The 23,056-nt window shown below is 32.4% G+C and overlaps 2 protein-coding genes across 5 annotated transcripts in view; one reads left to right on the top strand and one right to left on the bottom strand.

Moving 5' to 3' along the window:
- The window catches only part of LOC148611301 (UPF0046 protein C25E10.12-like), a 36,178-nt gene extending 26,571 nt beyond the window's left edge, over positions 1–9,607 (top strand). The window contains exons 2-6 of one of the 3 annotated variants that reach the window (XM_088591719.1): positions 4,882–5,166; positions 7,186–7,423; positions 8,102–8,217; positions 8,601–8,711; positions 9,139–9,607. In XM_088591719.1, coding sequence (XP_088447845.1) covers positions 4,882–5,166; positions 7,186–7,423; positions 8,102–8,217; positions 8,601–8,711; positions 9,139–9,299 — 911 coding nt within the window. In that variant the 3' untranslated portion in view covers positions 9,300–9,607. The remainder of the gene's footprint in view (positions 1–4,881; positions 5,167–7,185; positions 7,424–8,101; positions 8,218–8,600; positions 8,712–9,138) is intronic. The other 2 variants (XM_088591722.1, XM_088591725.1) reach the window with 2 other exon arrangements.
- A 1,360-nt stretch (positions 9,608–10,967) lies between these two features.
- LOC148611300 (uncharacterized) lies at positions 10,968–21,523 on the bottom strand. Of its 2 annotated transcripts, none has more exons than XM_088591734.1 (3): positions 21,385–21,523; positions 14,060–14,382; positions 10,968–12,933 (listed from the first exon to the last, which is right to left on the bottom strand). In XM_088591734.1, the coding sequence occupies exons 2-3, from the start codon at positions 14,352–14,354 to the stop codon at positions 12,773–12,775; spliced, it is 456 nt and encodes a 151-aa protein (XP_088447860.1). In that variant the 5' UTR covers positions 14,355–14,382; positions 21,385–21,523; the 3' UTR covers positions 10,968–12,772. The 2 variants fall into 2 exon arrangements, with proteins under 2 accessions (XP_088447860.1, XP_088447859.1); XM_088591733.1 differs by lacking the exon at positions 21,385–21,523 and adding an exon at positions 17,469–17,622.
- Between the last annotated feature and the right edge of the window lie 1,533 nt (positions 21,524–23,056).

The following is a 23,056-nucleotide window of genomic DNA, read 5'->3' as shown; positions in this document are numbered from 1 at the left end:
GTGTTTTCAATTACAACAACCAAAATTCCCCAGTGATAATGACCCGCGAGTAGTGTAAAATACCCAGCAATTATATCAAGTTACTGAAGATTAATTTCTAAAGGGGGGCATGAAAAATGAGGCGTGGTTCTTGGGGGGAAGTAATGGACCTATTTTTTGTTAAAATTAATACCAGACTATTGTTGGAGGTAAATTGTTAAGTGACGGAATGAATCAAATAGTTTTAATTCCGCAAGTGTACCCCCTAGAGTTTCATATATGGTATTGCTTTACCTAGGTGTGCGGAAACATTGCAATATCATATAAAAAATTGTTTAGTTCCCAAATATCAGTGGAAAATGCATAAGTTTGAAAATTTTGGACATCATGTCAAATTAACTATATCTGATATGGGATTATTTAATCATGATCGTCATGATTTTTTTGCAGTGATGAAATGTTGTATATACTTTTTTGGAAACCCTTATTCACCAGCCTTTTCAATTCAGTATATATTTTTTATTTAAATATATCAAAGGCTTTAATAGTTTTTTGTATACAAATAATAAATTAATGCCGTCAAATGTCTTAAGGCAAAACTATCCTTTTAAGACATAAATATCTTTTTTTTTCATTTTATGACATTTTTCAGAACGCTTATTCTACCGGTGCACCTGGTCCATGCTCCCAGTTTTTAGTGGAGTCCGAGTGACTCTTTTACTTATGTTACCTTGTATGCATTATTACAGTTACTTTATGTTCTTTGTTGTGATTGTCTTTTTCCCATTTCTGGTCTTTGTTCCTGGATTACATTCTTTTGATTTCCACTAGAATCGTGGTTCCCATGAATACTCTTAGAATATAACCATGATATCAGCATACATAAGAATAAAAACTAGTAAATCAATTTCTCGGACGATTCAGATTCACTTTTTTATGAAACTATCTGATAATCATTGACACACATAGAAAATGAGAATACTTAACTTACTATCAAAAAGAATCATGCCAATATTGTATTATTACATTACATAATATTAAAATTCAAATTAGATTACAGATTTGATTAGAGTTTCGAGTTAATATTAACTTAGCTCTTAATACGTGCATTAATTATATTACCAACTCTCTCAAAAATGTTTGATTTAATATGAGCCATTTAATATGATTAAATTAGAATTAGACATAATTATGCAGTACCTAGTATTTGATGAGCGTATAAACATCATTTGTAATGTCGTTCGACAAATGTAGTCGGTCTTGGGCGATATATTTTTATTACCTTAATTTCATGTTTTTATTAAACTAAGTGATATTTTTTTTAAATCCATTTCCTTGATTTGCCTATACTGAAAACAAGTACTTTCTTTTTTTTTAAATAGCCGACGCAATAAAATTTAACTTCTAAGTTTCTGCATTTCTTTCAAGAAAATAACACATGGCACGCAATTCCAAATTTTCGATACTGTTTTTCGAACGCAATTTCAAATTTTCTATACTGTTTTTATGAACGCCAATCAGTCATCAGTATTTGGCCAATCGAGAAACAGAATTGCTATCAGATGACTTGATTTTCCATAGAAGAGCGTCCTTAAGGTCAAAGGGTAAAAAGCGGAACTGCATCGGAAAAAATAGTGTTGGTCTATGAAGCTACAAATGACTTGTGTGATGTTTTACTCTAAGGTTGCAATTTGCAACGAATTGAAAGATTTATCAATTATGACCTGCGCGGTATGTGTTCAATGTCACGTATTACCCTTTATATAGGAGAATTATCAATTAGAATTTAGAAATAAGTTAATATTTGTGATATCGAAAAAATTGAATGGATGTAGAAAGTACATTGTCTGTGATGGAAAATTCTGAAGTATTTTCATGTTACTTTCCCTTAAAAAAGGCAAATAACATCTCTTGAAATTCCTTTCTCGAAACAATGTTTTCTGCTTTTATAATTCAAGTGCGGCTGTTTTAATACATTATATGAGATCTGTACTTACATTAATATAGTAGTAAAACGAACGATACCTTTCTGTAATCGTTAGTATTTTAAGTGTCATTTATTAAGAATAAAACAATTTTAAATCTCTCCACTTTGATCTCCAATACAAAAAAATGTATATTGAAATTCCTGAAGAAAAAAATAAATAGTCCAAGTTGAAAATACAGACGAAAAAATTCATACGCTTTCTCGTCCATTTATATATTCAAACAAGATAAACATTTCGTGTTAATTCGCGTAAGTTTCGTGGTAATTCGCGCGTAAGAGAACACGAAAAATGTTTCATACAGACATGCTGTAAATAAGAAACCAAAGTGATGGAAAAGGTCATTTTCTCAAAAATCATATAATGCAGAGTTAATTCTGCATATAAAATATCAATTAAGTAATATCAAATTACAACAAAAATAAAACATATCAAATGAATAAATGACAAATTAGCAAAGGTAGGGAGAAACATTCTGTCACAAATCCACTCTTACAGATGAATGAACACATTCGTGGTAAGAGTGGATCCCCCACCCAAGGGCTCTTGCTGTGTATATCGGTGACAAATTAAAAAGTAGGAACAATAAAAAGTATGACAACTCATGATACTCAATGGCAATGTATAAATCATGCAATAACAAATGAAAGTGACTTAGAATGAGCCATATGTACATATATACATCAAACAGTTGGAGAGCAGGCCATGCTAACCTCTCATATACACGAATAAAAACCATAGAACAAATATTTACTTCAAAGAGCTGGAAAACAGGCCATGCTGACCACTCCTGTTTACAACTTAAAGCTATAGGACGAAAATATACGTCGAATTGTTGGAGAGCAGACCATGCTGACCTCTCTTGTACATGACTACCAACTGACACAAAGATGTCAACGCATAAACATTATAATCAGTTTGGTAGGTAGTACTGACCCAAACTAAAGTATGCATGTACCCACTGTTTCATTGTTTTGGCAAACCCAATGACCAAATACGTAACTACATGAACTTTGCTGTTATTGACCAAATCTATGGTCGATATTTAAAATATACATTGTAAAAAAATCAGAAATTATTCATCCTTACATATTTCATGAATGCATTAGATTTCCACCTTCCCATATTTTATATAACAGAGAGGGGAACTCCCCTGGCTGCAGCCGACGATGCGGCTCCAATTCTAAAACTATAAGCCTAGTATTTCTGGTTATCTAAGCCGATGTACGACAATGCTGATTTCTAAGAATTTGTAAAGAATGATCGAGGTACTGGTGTCCCTGATTTGAGTTGAAATAATGGTCCGCATTTATGGCCAAAGTTGTCGTGATAATTATAACTGATACCAGACATGCTAAATTATCCTCATTTAGAGGTATATAGATAGTTTTGGGATGCAGATCACCGTTTGTTGTTTTCAAATACAGTTTATCAATATTTGACAACTCATTTAACTTATATTCCCTCGCCTTTCTGTAAACCATTCTTGACCATATTTTGGTCAGAAGCTTTTTTCACGAACGAACAAGTTCGATTCGCTGTTCAAATCAGCGAATGCAAGTTAACAATTTTCAGACAATAGAAAAGATAAAGGAATAAGGTATCTTAGGCTTAAGGGCTTGAGCACTGTGCATTCAATGTGTATAAAGTAGGTGCTTCCCAGAATATGAACGTTTTCTCAATTCGCCTGTGAAAAGCCGAGACATCTGAGACTTTTAGAAAAGCGTGTTTTACGATGTATACTAAACATGGAACAAAGAAAATACTTTTTGTACAAAAGTACAATTATTCAAACACAAAATTGATGAGTTATAATGCTTTTACAAGAAATCATAGACTGGGAGCAGGTGTTTGCGTTCCCTGGTGTATTAGAATCGACCACATGTGTTCAAATTAAATATGATTTAATGCATTTACTTTTTATTTGATTTTTTTTTAAAATCAGCATCAACAATCACATATTTAGCAGGTTATTATGAATATTTCAATTGTATCACATAGGTCGTATTTAGCACTAATCACACAGATTATCTATTTTATTTTCAAATTTTAAAATATCTAAATTAAGGAATAGGTTCTGTGATGTTGTGTAACTCTATTGATACTGAAAATGCAGTGTGTTTTCATTTCAATATGTACTAGTAATCATGTGATAATCATATGTAAATTAAAACACATGATGATCATATCACACTCGATGCGTATGATAATCATATCTTGTATGTCATGTGATTCATATATGCGTGCCACTTTTGGCTGTGTATTATAACTGATAACAGGTAATCCTCTGATCTCTTCTGGACAATTTTATCACCTTTTAGTGTTTTGTGTCAAGTTATCAACATTCAATTAGGTACTAGTATCCCTCTCTTGTCGTTTTTTTTTTTTTTTTTTAGTTATTCATATGATTTTCAGGTTTTTTTTTCTTGAGATCTTTGGATGACAAGAAGAATTTAATCATCTAGTTAAGCATTCCCAATTTGGGAATTCCGTTTATATTTCGAAGAATCTATCAACGACCGACACCGCTTCCTTTAACAACTATATCAATTTTGACAACACAAAAATACCAAGTCGGCAAGCGTATAAGTTAAAAATTTCCAAGTTTCAAATGCAACCACATGTTAGCTTATAATGTTTACTTTTTTAAACTAGTACAATAAAAGCCACAGATTGACTTATTCGACCAAATTCAAAGAAACGCTTCTGAATCAATCCTATAAAAATGCTGTTTGAAAAAGGTTTTAATTTAAGATATTGAGGTCTTATTGAGAATTAGTCACGACAAACCAGAAAGGTTGAAGCAGAGAATATTCAAGTCATTTTCTTTCTTTCAAATTTAATTTCTAAACTTTTCACTTTTTAAAATCTTTATTTTACATTAAACTCATAATATAATTACATTTTATCGTTTTAGTGGCCGATTTCGTATCACATGTAATTTTTCCTGAACCAGACACAATGACGCCTACTACAGCCTGGGAACGTATCAGTCCTAGCCAACACCAATCCTTCATTGTCCCTATGAACCCTAAAACTCAAAAACACAGGGACAAATTGCGGTTTGTGTGTCTTTCAGACACTCACACACAGGTTGAAAATGTAAAGAACTTTGTACCAGACGGCGATATTTTGCTTCATGCGGGAAATTTTACAAATACTGGGCAGGTGGATGAAATAATCAATTTTAACACGTTTCTAGGTAATTGGAAGGTACTATTGTAGAAATTTCCTTTCATTTCAATACGTTTCCATGTAGGTGAGAAGATTTATAGTTTAATTATTACATATTTTTCTGTGATTATCTCAGAAAAGAGCCACCAAACTGTGCCATCAGAGGGAAAGGTCATTATTTTTTCGAGAGAAAATATCATAAAGATAATGTTTGCGTGTGAACACTTTTATCGTATAGAATACAACAGATCAACTAACATCGATGAATTTTCAGAAATGTTATCCCAATTGATAATATCCGATTATATTTACTGACTGAACTCTACTTGATTTCTCAAAACCTGAAATGACTTATTTAAAACTGTCCTCTTATAAAGCTTAAATATAAGTCACACTACACCGTCGTTTGTGTAAAGAGTTTAGTTCAACTCATTTGATAAAGAATTATGTTACACGTGTCTCGTTATAGTTGCTCTTTCCAGCCTAATACTTTTAAAATTGCATGAAATCAACAGCTCGCTGGGTGCTTCTAGTAATTAATGCTAAACCCCTTCACATACACGAATCGAATCTTTTTTATGAATCCTTACGAATCCCCGAATTTACAAGATTTGTAAAACTAACACGAATCCTTACAAGTTAAGCCACTTGCAAGTGTTTTACGATTGGTTATGAGTATGAACGATACCTTTACGATTTACTAAGAAATGAATGCGGTGAATCTTCGATCATTGCGATTAAATACGAGCAATTTACGAATGCATATCAAATTATTCAGAATTATTGCGACTGCAATGCGCATTGTTACGATTACGGATAATTAACTTATGGTTTACGATAACCAAACGGGTTTTTACGAATAATTACGGTTTGGTTAGGAGTGTTTTTACGAGCGGTAATGCTTTTTCTTTTGGAGTTGCATTGTATCATATTTCTGACCATACAGCTTCATGCAATTTGATATGTTCGATGAGTGATAGAATTCAAAATTACACCAAGAATTATTTCGACTTCTTCACCCACTGGCACGACAACCTAACCCTTTTAATTCGTCCTGGGCAAAGTATTTGTATATTTTCCCAGTGCTCGCTTTAATTCGTGTTTATCCGTTAATCCGACAAACTATTCCAAGCTATTCACAATCATTCGTAAATAAATCGTAACATGTAAACAATCGTAGAAGGTAGCAAACCAAACAGTTCTTGTAACAGCTTTACGAGTTTTGTGATCGGTTAACGATATTTTCCGAATGGTTAAGAGTTGTTGGCGAACTCTTTACGAATAAAGTAATCAAGAAAGATTCGTTGACAATCGTCTACTTTTTTACATGTAATTATAGATTTATCTATTTTGATCAGATTTACACCACTGTCGCACCATGGTCATAAATTTAGTTTATATGTAATGTTTATTACATTGTACTGTTTTGGTTCATGCCATAACCATTTACTGTAAATGTGTTTGTGCAAATAAATTGTCTATTGTAAAAATTGCAATTCGATATGAGTCATGCCTGCGATTGTTAAAATATAACGAGTTGTAAAGAGTTATTTACGAATCCAGACGAGTTAAATACGAGTGCTTGTGAATGACTAAAAATTTATTATTCGTAAGGATGGTTGCGTAAGAAACTATCGTGTATGTTAAGGGGTTTTACAAGACACGAGGGAATTATCGTGACAGTTTTATTAAGGAGTTAGTCATTTGATTTTCCGTCTTCATTTCTTTACCACCACTTGAGTGTTGAATGTAGTCCCGACCTATTTTATTTCCTTTAATTTCTCATATATAATCTCGGTTTGAAATTATTGACTTGGAATTTTATAACGCAGCTAGCTTCATCACCTTTGTACCAAACCACTATGGAAAAAAACTTTTGGCTTAGATGACACAGCCAAAGAAAATGAAACCTACACAATAAACCAACTTAATTGTGTACTAAAATTGAGGATTAGTATTTTATTTTATTTTATGCATGGTCATTGTTATATAATTATTGTAATGCTTTAAAAATGCAGGATGATAAATTATTCCATGTTATTTTCAGGAACGCTCCCGCACAAACGTAAAATTGTCATTGCTGGAAATCAGGATTTGACTTTTGATGATTCCCTATGGATTGATGAAAAAAGAATGAAAGAATCGTTTAATTTATCCCGGAGATCAGTTAATTGTGCATTGGAACAATCGAAAGTATTGAAAGTAAAGGATCTATTAACAAATTGTGTTTATTTAGAGGACACTTCTTTTTTGTTGTGTGGGATTCATATCTATGGTTCGCCCTGGTAAGCATGCAATTGATATAATGTGGTACGTACGAAGATATATTGTGGTATGTGCGCTGGGAAACCAAAGTATCATCGTATTTTATAATGAGTAAGAAAGGAGAGTAAGATCCGAGTTTTAAAAATACGATCATTCGATGATTCCTTTAAATAATAATCATGATATTTGGTTTGGAGAATTATTTCGTCTGTATTTATTGATTTTAGCTATTTTAGTTTACATCTCACAACATTAAAAAATTGCCAGGATTATATGATGGAAAAATAAATTAAAACCGGAAAGTTCTGCTAAATGTGTTCTGTGGGTCTGCACATTGCAATTGAATAATAGCAAATGACACGCTATGACAGACCATTAAAACTTATTGACAGAAAAACTTCAGAATAGTTTTGTATAAATAGTTTATACATCGTACTTCTTGTTACAAAGCTAGCGACAGCAAGCAGTGTTTTTTATTATTATTTCACTATTAACCAACCGATCTTGACATGTTGACATAATGTGCAGACTGTTTGAAAGATATAAAGATAATGCAAAATAACTTGCAATGTGTTGTGTATCGCCTTGCAATCTTATGCATTTTATATCACGACGACTTTGATTAATCGTCATGTCGTCTTAGGTTTATTTTCAGGTAAAAAGTATTACGATTAATTATTGATTATCTTCATTTAAAGGATTCCAGAATACGGCCATTCCGCTTTTAATTTGAAACGAGGAAAAGACATTTTACAAAAATGGGACCAAATTCCGGATAGGACTGATATTCTCCTTACGCATGGTCCGCCATTAGGTAAATAAACGAACATTAAAATTATCGTTACGACTTGAAACAACCGGGTGTTAGTTATAATAGAGTTTAAGTTCACATCGGGAGAGTTGAGATACAGCAGTAAAAATCAGAATTATACTGCAGATCATCTAGCAGTCTGACACATACAGTTTTTGGAATAGATATACATTCCTATTAGTCCAGGCATTGTGCGAAAGATTGTTAAATGTAAAAATCTGTCATCTATTGTGTAGGAAAAGATGTTGTTTAGTGGGAGTCACGAAATGGCATTTTTACACAATATATGTATTTTGAATTTTTCTTGGGTTATGGTGTCATGGTTATTACCAGCAATGGTATTTTACTGTCCACAATATATTACTGTAAATTATCAATTATTACAGGTTATGGTGATCTATCTATGTCCAAGTCCCGTGTCGGGTGCTTGGAGCTACTGAACACTGTCCAGAGACGAGTCCGACCACTGTATCATGTATTTGGTCATTTACACGAAGGTGGGTTCATGATATATATCCTGTAGTTTTATGAGATAATACAATTGGGTTACTTATTGAGATAAACACTTAAAAGTTAAATGGTGATGCGCATCAATAGAAAAGATTGAACAGTAATGTATAAAACTGCATATCTATTTTTAGAAGTATAGTTGCAGAAATGAGAGATGTCGTACACCTGGATTCTCGCATTATATTTTGTCAAAAATTCCTAAAAGTCGGACACGGCGAATGGCCTCCAGTGATTTTCAGGGTTTTTTTTTATCTCTCAATTCAATCGACATTTTTTCTATCATAAAGGTGCAGATCCATTTGCCTCCTCACTAGGATCCTCCTAAGTTGTGTGTTTTATCCTACAAAATGTTTTGCTACGTTAAAAACTTACAACACAATATGAATTCTTTTACCATTAGCTTGTATGTTGCAGTTTTGATTACAGGTTATGGAATAGCATCAGATGGGCGTACTACATTCATCAACTCTTCATCATGTACAGTGACATATACCCCATCAAACATACCCATAGTGTTCGATGTACCAATACCTAAAGGTCATAGCAAGGACGAATTGGTTAAAAATAACTCTTGATGTCTGCTCAGTCTACGAGGCAGTTAAGTTCCGTTTGTCAGTGGGTCAAGTATCACGTGATACCCAGATTATTGAACAGGCTTGATTCCTATACATCGACGTGTACCTAGGGATATACAAAACTCATTTTTATGACCAATTAAATCGGTTAAAAAGGAAAAATTTCAGTAAGTGATCCTTAACTGTAAAGAAGTGCTATTAAGTGCAGAATCTTAATATAGCAAATGGTGTCAGTATACAAGTATGCATATGAAACTGGCGTTTTAGAGTGGTGTTGGACTTACAAAATAAAATACTAATGTTCTCAAGCAATTTGGTTATACAACTGGTAATGAAATATTATAAACAATGGACATGGAGTTATGTAGTGTAGTGCCTCCATCATTCCCAAGGGGCGGACAAATGAAAATTGCACTAGAGTTAACCTTTATTTTACACTTCCAATAACACGAGTAGCATGAAGACATAGAAGTATGCTGATGTTCAAAGGAGTTTCGTGTAAACAACAAGAAAACGGTAAAAAGCTGAAATCAAAGAAAAAATGACAATATAGAACCTATCACAACACATGATCATAATAAGTCAAAATGCAACATGTAAAAATGAACCTAAATGCACACCAGCACACCATACATATGCAAAAATATGAAACATATTTTTGATGAGAAATTTCGTGAAATTACTTCAATTAACTCAAAATTATGAAATATATGACAAATACATGTATGTTCTAGCCTAAATTTAAGACTCAAAAAATGACAGTGATTTAAGTCACAAACTGGCGTTCCATACTTTTGAAAATACATAAAAAAGGGAAGGTGTATGTAACGTCAAAATTTACACAAAAATGAAAGAATAAGGTCAAGGGAACATTAAAAGGGGTGCCCTAAATTATCTAAACAAAATATAAACAAAACCACAATGAAATTATTGACTCATGTCCTAGGTCATACTACCGAAAATAAATCATGTTTAAACTATGAAAAAAGTGTAAATACACATTGAACTTACCGTATGTCATAACTATGAATACGCATAAAAACTTACACTGTGCTAGAATCAGGTGTACACATCAAAAATTATAAAAGACATTAATGTACATTTTGTCATCAAAAAAAATATCGGAGGAATGAATATACGGGGGAAAGAAACGAACATTTAACTATAGGTATCAATAATAAGAGTCAAGAACAGTCACTGTCTGCACGTGAGAAGGCAGCACATGTAGTAATACAAAAATAATTAAAATGCAATTGGTAGTATACTATATTAGTGCTTGTGTTCATCAAGAGTTTTTTAAGTTTGAAAAAAAATACTTGAAAGTAGACCAATTTACGATCTCCTTGCTCAATTAAGAACGGATATGGTGGAACGTAACAATTGCACCAGATTATAACCTAAATACAATTTATTAAATACTTTCAGAGGTCACCAAAAAAGTTTCAACACGTGTAAAGATACCTTTAATTAAGCTCTGAAAGGCCCAACCAATATAAGCATTAAAATCTACAGTAACAGAGCTATGACATCATCAAATCACTGTGTATCTGAAGCAATCTGCTTGTCAGTTAAAAGGTAAAGATTGGGATCTTTATATCAAAACCACAAATAAAATCAATTCAAGTTGCAAAACAACAGATAAAAGAAAAACAAGACTCAACAAACAGCAGCATGTATATGATTTTATTTAAAATGTGATATAAAATATACAGATAATTAATGATCTAATCATGGCACCGATTGTGATTATAAACATCATCAATTATGAGTCAGAACTATTATTTTCCTGGAAAAGTAAGGTATTCATTTCTGGGTACATAGACTTTTTTCCTGAAATGTCGTCTTTTTCCCCATAAAAAGTAATGCCAATTTCGAGAGATGTAAAAGGCTGGTAGGACCCCAAAACTATACAATATTTCAATACATCAATTTTTAATGATTTATTTTTTTAATATTTCCACAAGGAGATAAATCCAACATTTTTTTTAGAAAACCTGACAACAGTTAATACATAATGTGTTTATAGAAATTTATTGGGTGCTGTCAACAAGACATCAAGATGTCTTAAAATTCACGTTTCATTGAATACAATGTACCAGTATTGCGTATTTATTAAAAAATACAATGGAAACATACATGTAAGTATAAGTCTCTGTATGTCTCTGTAAAAATGGGAAAAATCAGAAACATGCATGTTAAAAACCCACCAATCTAACAACACCATTTCACCAAAACATGATTTCTTTATTTGAAAATACCACTATTTGATCTCTGGGTTACTGGATTTGTTCAGAAATTTTTCAATAGAATGTTAGAAAAATGAGGTTTTTTGATAGAGTCATCTGCCCTTGTTCATTTTCTGTGCATTTCAATGAAATTATAACTAATGTTGTCAAAATTATATGAAAAATACTAACTTTTTTCCTTGATTCTGTTAGTTCAAACAAATAGTCAAATTTCACTTTCAAAATGTTGTCCTTTTTCCATACCATGCTTTAACCACTGCCTGATTCTTACAGAGACTGACACTAAACTTAAGATGAAGGAATGATCATGATAGACGGAATGTACATTATCATTTTACAATCAATTTTAATTTAAAATATTTACAAAAAATATCTTTTTTCACAACCTAGAAATAAAAATGTATTCTTATAAAAGAGTGTTTTATTCTTCTTTTCATAAGTCATTTCAAAACAAACTTGGGCAATAAAAAATAAGAGATGCCTAAAATAGGCACCCAAACCTGACCTGACTGTTAAATGGCAACAAGCAAGTAGCTGAAAGTCAACTTTTCATTCAATATGAAAAATCATTTAAAAAAAAGGTGAAATGTTCTTATGTTATCAAACTGACTGACAAATCAAATAAGATTGAATTGAGAGTTCAGCAATGGGTACTACATGTATATGTAATACATTATACATGTTGGTGTCAAGAATAAAAGTAAATACTGACTTGCATAAAAAGTTTGATTTAGGAAAATACATGTAGCAACTGTCTAAGAATCACCAAGGGGTGGTTAATGTTCCCCATGATCGCACCTTTTTTTAGCAATAAATTATTGTTATTCAAGGGTGGCTTCCATGTAATCTATCCTCTTGTGCAGTGTAAAAAAAATGGAGAAACTATTTTTTTTTTTTTTTAAAGGGAGGCAACTGGGATTTTTCAAACACATTCTTTTACTTTCTTAACTTTCACATCAAGTATCAGAATGCTTCATATGAAAAATCAGTCCAAAAAATAAACAAAAGAACCACTTATTAAATGTTTGCATGATTCTTATTCAGAGCGCTACTTCAATGGTATAATAATCTTAGCAGTACCCAGTACATCTGAAAGTTACTAATATTGTTTTACCTCATAACAATTAAATACATGTATTTCTGTCTACAACACTTCTGTTTTTGAAATGAAATTTTGAAAGATCTGTACAATATGAAATAGTTTTATATACAAGAAGTCATCTGTATTCAGTAGTAGAACTTCATATGGTACCATAAAACCTGGGCTATTACACATGCTAATATAAAGATTGTACAGAAAATTCCTGCTGCAGCGGTTCCTTTGGCATAGGCACCATATTTGGAAGCTTTAATGTAATTGCATCTGTTGAAATAGTCTCTGGAGATTTCTAAAAAGAAAAAAAAGTAGTTTAAACAAATAAATTAGAAGAGGTCATATTGGTTACCAGTTAAAAGAACCTTGTACAAGTATTTTCACAAATGAATTTTAACAAAAATTCAAAATGACATATAAAAGTGAAGTAAATGTACATGTATGCTGAACTTCATCTGTTCTATACAAGTTATTGTATAAGATCTTACATGTTTGTATGTGTCAATCAGATTCTCTTTTAAATATCTGTGCAATGTTAAATTTCAACTTTTTTTTTAAAAAGTAAAGTTAAAAATTGCAGTTGATAAACAAATTTGGTTTTTGTTTCTTTACACATGTAAGTACATGTACATGTATATTTCATTTAGAATTGTTCGGGCCTTGACCAATCCACCAGAAACATTGTACATATAGTTGTGTCACATTGTTATTTTAATTGAGCTCACTGTATAATAGTGAGCTTTCAACAGAACTATTTATACATACAATTTTGCATTTATGGATGTCAATTCACTTCCACTATTATTTTTTGTCTCCCACCACTACAAAGAAGGGGACTTAGAAACACTGGTGTCCATCCACATGTTCAGTCATATTTGTGGACAGAACTCCTTGAAAATTGTTTGAGGCAGTTTGTTCAAATGTTGTAGGATTGTTATTCACCATTTGTAGTTGATCATATTGCAGCAGTGTTTAGGGGGGGGGCATATGGCTACAAATTGCTTGATCATGCACCTATCACTCTTTTTAACATGTTTTCCATAAGGAGGGGATTTATTCATAGATTGGTTGATTGTGTATTGAGGTCCTGTGTCAAAATTTCCTGCCTTTCATCTTTATTGTGCTAGCTCACTGAAGCATACACACAGGTACCTATAGGCATGCCAACCCACTCAGACACATTCTTACTCCGAGCCAACAAGTCATTACTATATGTAATTCCATTAAATGTCACTACTTGATTTGGCTGGTTTTTGAACCCACAACCTCCCACACTGAAGGTAAGCATGCTACCCTGAGATAACTGAGCGATACTTATTTGCATGATTTTTTTCTTGTTTGCCTAATAAGCAACATTTAATTTCTTGCAAAACATGTCAAGGTATATATAGTTTGTCGTATACTGGTAGTTTAACACTTACCTGCAAGAAGAACTGCTATGATACCAAATATAGGGTTGATAGCAATAGAACAACAGGCTAGTCCAAAATTATCCTCTGGTTTCTTTAGTTTGTCTGGTGCCTGTTGTACAATAGGGAGGAAGGTTGATGCATGTGATGGTGTGTATGTGGAGTAAAAGCTACGATGGCTGTATGTCATACTAGCCTGTGACGAGTAGTATGACGGCCATTTCTGCAGCTCAAATGCACTGCCCATATCTGACTCTCCCATCTCAGAACCCCCATGGGATGGGGGTTTGTAGTAGTTAGTGCTCATTTCTGTAATTCACTTCTGCTTAAGTAAACTAAAAAATAAAATCAGATGAATTCATTTTACTATTTTAAATGTTAAAAAATACAATATCATTCCATCATTTTTTGTGGAAAATACAACATGTAGGTGTGATACAAGCAATTTAGGTACATGTAATGACATGTACGTGTAATAGTAAATAGTATTTCATTTACAAGTACCAGCAATTATACATGTACATGTACAATGTATATGTCACTGCTTGTATATTATGTTGAAAGATAAAGGAATGATTAAAAAAAGGGCATTAATGGAACGTTAAGTGATACCCCACCATAATGATGAAAAAGAGGGGTGGCAAAACTTGAAAATTACATTTTGGATTTAGCTGATCTTAACCTGTATTTTTTTACTATTTTTTTTCCTTAATTACTGCATTTAAATTTTGTAACAGGGTATATATTTCATGGTATACTATAGACCCTTTGGTGCTAAGTTGATGAGCAGACATGATAAATACATAGGGCATGGATAGAAGAAAAACTTTTGCCTCACTGAAGTGTATAATGTTAAGGCAGTGGCTCTACAGGCTAATCATCCACACATCCGGTTTGAGTCAATAACACATGGAATCATGGCAGAAACGGTTGATATACGTTAGTAATGTGGAAAATGTGAGGAATTCTTTTTTATACATTATATACAAAATGATACAAATACAATTTAAATCGTAACTGATGTAACAAATAACGAATAAAAATCATTCAGAATTAATACAAAATACACATTTAACAAACTTGAAAGACTGTATTTGCACATCGAGAAAGATTGTTTTGGCTTATTTTAAATCATAATGCTGCCATTCCAGATGACAGATGTGAAATATATCCATTCACACTGGCCCTTCTTTGTTTTCAAGCACATATCAAATATGCAGTCAAGGTAGTATGTAACACAAACATAAAACTGCTCAGTTTATTAAATGTGAACACAGTTCGCGATGACATTAATAGTCATACATTTGCAGATAAGTTCAACAACATTTTCATAACAAACCTGGCATTTCCATCACCATTCTGTATGTATTTGATGCAAACCGGATATGTGGATGATTAGCCTGAAGAGGCTCCCCGTCCATGAATGCATGGACGTGGAGCCACTGCCTAATGTTAAAGCATGCTTCACACATGCTCATTTACTATCCCACAGTTAAAACAGAATCCACAACTAAATCATGAACATGTTCTTTGCCAAAGCACAAATTGCCTTTTATCTTGTTCTTTGCCAAAGCACAAATTGCCTTTTATCTTGTTCCTTTTGTAAAAATGATCTATCTACAACATTCCTTTTCCAGAGTATATAATAAGGTCCATTGAAATTTCTTAAAATTGTTGATAGTGAGCGCCGCAAAGCAGTGTGAGCTCTACAATTATTACATGTATCTAAATTTCCATTAAGGTTCCTCAATATACTAACAAAAAAAAAAAGTCATGTCCCTGAAGTAACAAAAAGTGACTGTCCTTACAGAGAAAATTCATCATTTCCTTCAATCAAACAAATAAAAAAAAAATATAAGTAAAGATTACGTTTCAGTAAAATTAAATTCGCCTTATCTGATAGTTTTCAAGTCTTTTTTTCTAATTTGTTTTACTTATTGAAAGAAGTGAATGTTATGTTTTTAAAAACTTCAGGAAACACGTGGATGTACGTACGTTTATCTCCACTGTTTCACTGTTGCTGTTGTCAAGAACCTAACCCGCCTTAGAAAAAAAAATATAACTCCTACCTATTATATTATCAAAATCAAATCATAGCTTTTCTAAGATAGGAAAAGCAATCATTTTCTTGTTTGGAACTTGCAGCTGTCGTCTGAATTTTGTTTATGTCACAAGATATGTGTAAAATATTCCCAGTGGGAATATTTTACAAAATCTTGTGACGTAAACAAAATCTGATTTGAGGAGTTTTAGGTTGAAGAGGGCTTTTGAGGTGAGGTGTTTGGGAAAGGACAGGTGGATTTTCTTATACCATAATAGTAGAGTTTGTCAAATAGTAACTATTTCTAGACTTAAAGCATCAAAGCTTTGCCATGACGCAAAAAAAACTATTTTTCTAACAGTAATTATTTTATTTTATTATGTAACACACGTTTTCTTATAGAAAATAAGAGTTATTTTATTGTAACATTTATTATATTTATTGTTATGTCTGTATTTGTAAACTTAAAATAAAAATAAATATATTAAGCATGTTTATGTCTTTATATAGTTCATGATACTACTGACTATTTACAAAAATCTTTTACCCATAATATGTTATTTGTGCTTTGCGCAAAAGTGACTAAAGCCCTCAAAATCCTAGCTAAAACCCCGATTTCCACCATCCGTGGAGAACTGTAATATTTCCAGTATTCATACAGATTGATCTGATATGCCAAAAATGAAATGGATGTTGCTAGCGATGCCGTTTATTGATAAAAAAAAATGTAAAGTATTGCGAAGTGCTATAAAATTATTGGCAATTTTGAGAGCGAGGGGAAAGGGGATATGGGATTGGAATTTTTTGGGGGGGAATCTTAAAGTTATTCATTTATTGAATTTATTGAATTCCCTCATGATTAATTAACAAGGCAAATTTTCAAATAGAAATATTGATTTTGCCTGCTGCTTAAATATAAATAAAAATATTGCACTTGCGAAGCAATAATTTTTTATGCGGAACGACCCTCCCCAGTCCTTGTAATGCCCTTTATTATTTTTACAAGTCTCGCACAGATGGTTCATGTATGGTCAAGCTCAGGGTACTTGCTGATCTAGGCAATGCCTACCCATATTAAATAGTGAGCTCATACAAAACTTACATGTATGACTAAATCACCTGGGAGATGATCAGACCCCTACTTAAATTTCTGGTAAATAACATAATGTCAAATTAAAAAATAACAATTTATTTTAAGTGATTGTGGAAACAGTCTTATCAATTCCATGTCTCAAATCAGTTCTGTAGAACCGTATTTTTGACAAAAATTCGTGTCCCATTTGGTAGTTGGAAGGGTACATGTATTTTCCCAAGCTCCTGTTCTATTTCTTTGATTTTAGGAGGCTTTGAAGTGTACAATGCAAACAATGCAATGATTACCTAAATATAAAATAAAAAATATAATTAAAATCCTTGACACTGGTTTAACTGATACCACTACATTCTCTTGCTTGTTTTCAAAATATCACCATTTTGCGGAAGTGTTTATGACAAGTACGCCTGCGCACAGGTAAAATACCTGTCCAGGTGAATTGTAGGCGTTTGCTTAAAATGGAATGGAATGGACAATTGGATTGGCTTTTAATATAAAACTATTGACAGAACGGATAGCTGACGATATAAGTTTGACCCCCTTTATTTAGTTAGATTGAGAGGATTAATTGGCGCATGCACATGATTAAGTATATGATATCAGAGACCTACAATTAAAGAGATAAGAAACTTGTTAATTAGCCTGTTTATCAATAAAGTTATCAGGCGACAGAACGAGATTTTTTCACTTAAACTGCTTTTACCTCTTTAGATGAAATGATCTGAAATAATTGTAGCAGACGGCCAGAAGACGTAAAAGTGGGAAACTGAAGATTTTATTAAATTATCTTGAAAAAAAGTTGTGATAGGTTAATGTGAAATTAATTAATTTAACTTTTAATTATTTTAATTCTGGTAAATATCGTGGCTAAGTGGACTAAGTATCATATTTTCATGCTAATATATAATAACGTTGCATAATTGATGGAGATTAAAGAGACTTTTGTCAGTGAAGCCACGACAGCTGAAATTGACCTAGGCATCATGTGGCATTTTCGTTCTTAAGGTGATGGCCATTAGATTGCATATAATACGAGACATAGTCGCTACTATTTCTGACAGGTTTCATTCCTTGACCTGAAATATGCTCCACATTTAGCGGGAAATGTTGCAAGAAACTTTTTAGGGAATATATTCGCATATTTATGCATATGAATGAAATATACATTTGCAATATTCAACTGTAGTACGTGGGCTGAGATAACCTCCCATCGCCCCGCACCCACTCATCATCCTAAATATGACTTTCAGGTACTATTATTCCTCTCATCGATGAATCTTTTTGTCGCCAAAAAAATAAACTGAAGCATTTTTGTAATTTTTTTGTCACTTTTTATATCTCGTTGTGGCAAAAATCCATTTTTAACGTTTTTTTTTTATTCTTCGAACTTCTTCTTTCAACAAAATAAAATAAATTGACATATATTTATATATGTATCATCATGTAGCCCAATGTCTCAGGTTTACAATGGTACCAAGAAAGTTGCAGTAACACTTAGGGTTTTGGGAAAAATATATAAAATGAACCCTAACCCACCGCAAAATCGCTTAAATTGACATATTTTTCCATGTCAAAACCCCTAGAGAATTTATGCTATACGATACCTATATTTGTTTAGTTTGTTCACACATGCTGTCCCAGGAAGACTTAGACGCTCAAATAATTGAGTCACAAAAATCTTTACTTTTTGACCCAATGGGGTACAAATATAGGCTTATACTGAAAAAGAATCCGTGAATATTCTTTGGCGACAATTTTTTTCGATAATGGGAGATGTATAGGTACCTTAAAATTACCATGAAGTTGATGAGTGAGGGATGCATTGTGGACCCTTCCAGGCCATGGACTACTATATATTACCCCAGTAAAGTCATTTATATACATGTATATGTATTTGATATTGCCACTGGAGACTATAAGGGTGTTGCATAAAACTGGTTTGGTAATTAAACATGTATACTTTTCTATTAAAGAAACTATGACGAGCGTAGCGAACCAAATTTGTTTTATAGGTTTTGTGGAGGTCAGAATATTTATTTTCAATTTACTAGTCAAGATCAGAATATTTATTTTCAATTTACTAGTCAAGATCGGAATATTTATTTTCTTGCAATTTGAAAAGTCAGACTATTTATTTTCTGGTATGATGAGGCCAGATTATTTCTTTCGTAAATAATCAGAGACAGATTTATTATTTTCAAAATCTGCCAGCCCCCCTTCCGAATCAAATGGCCGTTCCCTAAGCAATATCATATTTTACCGTAGCACTCACAAGCATCTGCGGTCAAGTTTGTAGGCACGGACCATAGTCAATGCGAAGGAGTGAAATATGAAACGGAAACAGAGCTGCATTAGCTGTCATTTTTCGTAAATTTTTGTTTCTGTTGAAATATACCTTAACTTTGAATTATTTTTACCAAATTGTACTTTCCTGTATAATTTCATTCGACATCCACAAATAAATTGTGTTAAATACATGAAATAGGTGTCTATATATTTATTGTCTTGCAAGACAAAAATCGACCTAGATAAATCCGTATGCATGTGACTTCTGGTGACCTTAATCCACGTATGTGCTGTAAGGGTCTCTTTTTTAAAAACAAATCTGATTGCAAAGCGAAAGTGGTAATCAGTGGCAAGGAAGACCGTCGGATTCAAGCCGTAAAAGACAAAAGTTCGAATATTATGCAAGGATCCTTTTAAAATTTACGTATTGTGATATAATGTGGCACAAATATGGTCAGTAACTGTCATTATTTATTTGAAAACTAATCAAGAATAGATGAAATGAATTGTTAACTAGACACGTGCATACCTGTGTAACCGTTTTTGTTATTTTTTTTACCAAGGTTGAAGTATTTTTAACCCAGGTTAATGTCCTGTCGGCAAGCTTCGAAAAATAATTAGATCTGAGCTATCGATCTTCTTTGATTAAAAAAAAACGTTGTTTTCACAATATTCTGAAGGTATTATCGACATTTATTGCTTCAAATACATTACTACAATCTTATTTCATTTTATCAGCAAAATTCAGTATAATCAAAACTGAACAAATTTGACAGCTAATGCAGCTTTATAACTTAACATAAAATTCATAGTTTATCAAAACCAGCATGCAAGAGAAATTTCGCATCTTTCATTTCATTAAGAAGTCCGTGTAATAAGTTCGCACTATTTGATGACTTGTTTCATCGGACTGTTTGATCACGTCATGACATTCGAACATGTACAGTCGCCAGCAATCCCATGAGTATCAATTTCTCACGTGACATTATAAGAAAAGTTGCTGAAGATGAACGGGGCGCCATTCGGGAAACAGTTTTACTAATTTTAAAAGGTGGGTAACTTCACAAAAGCATCTCCTTATGTACATATCATTCTTTCTCCATAGATCTTGAGTTGCGAAAAAGTTTTGATTATCATAAGTTTTTTTTTTATCTGTGACTTTCGTAATTTAGTACCTTCGCGTCACCTTTCACCAGATGAGCATTAAATTTTGATATATTCTCAGATTTGCCTAATTATTTCAAGATGTAGATGTTAAACAGCCTTAGATAATATTAAATATGCAGAAACGTAACATTATTTCTGCGGAAATGTAATGCCAAACTGCGGAAATATGATGTAGCATATATGAATATAACAGGGTTTTTTTCAAAATCTACCATTTCAATAATAAAAATGTCTACTTCACTAAATAGTACTGATATTAAATATGTAATCTGTTATTTGATATTTTTGAACAAAATGTGCATTTTTTCCATACCTTTTGAAAAGAACGCCAACTTAAATCATATACAATAATTTGAACTACACGTATCATTTTAGTCATTTCATATAATAAATCAGAGTTAATTTGTAAAATATTGTAATAATTGAAAACTTTTTAAATTATTAATGTACGATAATTACAAAGTCTTTAGATGAAATAAGAAACTGTAATTAGCTCTTAGTATTGCTATTATTATTTGTTACCTTAATATACATAAAAATATATAAATTAACAACACCTATTCAAAACTGTGTAACATATTACTACTTGTCCAAGTTACGATAGTAAACATTTGATTTACCAAAAGTCTTCAGTTAATGTTTATTTGGAATATTTCACAGCATTGCATTTAATTATCACTGAATTAGCCATCGAACAAATAAATATATAAGGAATAAAAAAGTACTGTAGTACACAACTTGTTTAAATACCCTTTGAGACTTCTCCTTATTGGGATTCTGTTAGTAACTGTATTTAGTAGAGTTGACAGAACCCAGCCATTGAGTAACTGGTAGCACCCAGACTGTGTCCTACTACTAGTTCGGCTCCTGTGTTGATGATCTGGTCTGGTTGTATGGTCATACAATCCACACAAATGGCAATTAGATGCTAAACAAAAATAAAGGAGTCAAATTTACATGCTTTGACATCTGGATTCGACAGTAGTAAGGCTACCAAAACCTACAAAACACTTATATGACTTGGGGAAATCCTAATTTTAAAGCTTTTTAGTTTTAGACATACATGTAAAAATATTTGATTCAGTCGTGTGATAAGCAGAAGCAAACGCTTTGTAGTGAAATTCGTGAGACAGAAAAAAACATTGAAGATTGATTTAACATGTATATTTTTAATGTGTATCTTTGTGTCTGAAAAGTAGAAAAAAAGTTATAGGTAGTATTTCTCCCATTTATCATGTCTAGGTGTCACTACTAGACTACTCGGTTTATAAACTAAACTATCTTTTAAAAAAGCTTTGTGTCTAACAAAAGAAAATTTCAACAATAAATTTGAGAGCGATGGCTCACTACTGATACCCCCATTTAACACCACAATATAAGGAAAATAAGCAAAGTTGTCGATTTATTTTTCCGAAAATGGAACTCACCACATGGCAATCTTGTAGGAAGAATGTTTTAAAAATTTAAGCTGCTGTGATGAGTATTGCTGAGAAAAGTGCGATGAAAATTTCATTTCATTATTCAAAATGTAAGATAAAAATAAACTAAGTCATCGGTAAACAGGAAGGTGTTGTCGATTTTTTTTCAAAAATAAATACCAACAAATGGCATACCTAGAGGAAGAATATTTAGATATTTCATACCGCTGTGATGAGTAGTTCTTCAGAAAACTGTGACGGAAAAAAGTGTCACAGAAACACGGACAAGGGTAAGAATGATTACCCAAATCCTTCGAAATGGAGGTTTTAAAATTACTTCCCCTCTTTGAAAATTATACAATTCATTTTTTTTATAATTTGAACATACTAAGGCAAATTTTTACCATACCTTGCCGCAAAAATTGCTAAAGACTAGCAAAAGTAGAAAACAAGGTACTGAAGAGAAAAATATGAAAACCACCCGAAACCCGTGACAACCCCACAACAAACAGCTAATATAGACTGTATTGGAAACTGCCCAATCGGCAACCAACCCGCTGATCTGGACATGATAGAATACCCAAGATGCCTCACATGTGTACACTACTGGTGTGAAAATCGAACACGATCAGATTTTCAACTTTCAATGTCGACAAAAAACAACTGGAAAGAGTAATCAAGGGAACCAAGGTTATAATAGTGGTAATCAAAAGAATGCAATCCAGAGACAAAGACCAGACACGGAACACAGACATACACAACAAAGAACACAAAGTAACTAAATCATACATACAAAGCAACAAAAGCAAATGAGCAACTTTGGCTCCATGACAACAAACAATTTCATGACAACAAAGCATGAAGTCTAAGAGAACCTTCAAGTAAATGATTCCGAAGAACAATTAACTGCAAGCCGAGTAGAAGTAGACACGCTGGGAGTACTAAACAATAAATAAGGCAGAGCCATAGCAAAAGTGAAAATCAAGCTACTAGCTAGTAATGCC

The sequence above is a fragment of the Perna viridis genome, chromosome 7, assembly GCF_037379345.1.
Source record: "Perna viridis isolate PV_CMFRI_1.1 ecotype Kerala chromosome 7, ASM3737934v1, whole genome shotgun sequence".
In the NCBI taxonomy this organism is placed as follows: domain Eukaryota; kingdom Metazoa; phylum Mollusca; class Bivalvia; order Mytilida; family Mytilidae; genus Perna; species Perna viridis.
Note: the sequence above shows the minus strand (reverse complement) of the source record. Positions and strands in the feature narration are given on the sequence as shown.

Excerpts from the sequence above, each read along its gene's own strand:
- LOC148611300 (XM_088591734.1), bottom strand. The coding sequence starts at position 14,354 with ATGAGCACTAACTACTACAAACCCCCATCCCATGGGGGTTCTGAGATG. Across the intron at positions 12,934-14,059 it reads CATAGCAGTTCTTCTTGCAG|AAATCTCCAGAGACTATTTC; the intron begins GTAAGTGTTAAA and ends TTTTCTTTTTAG.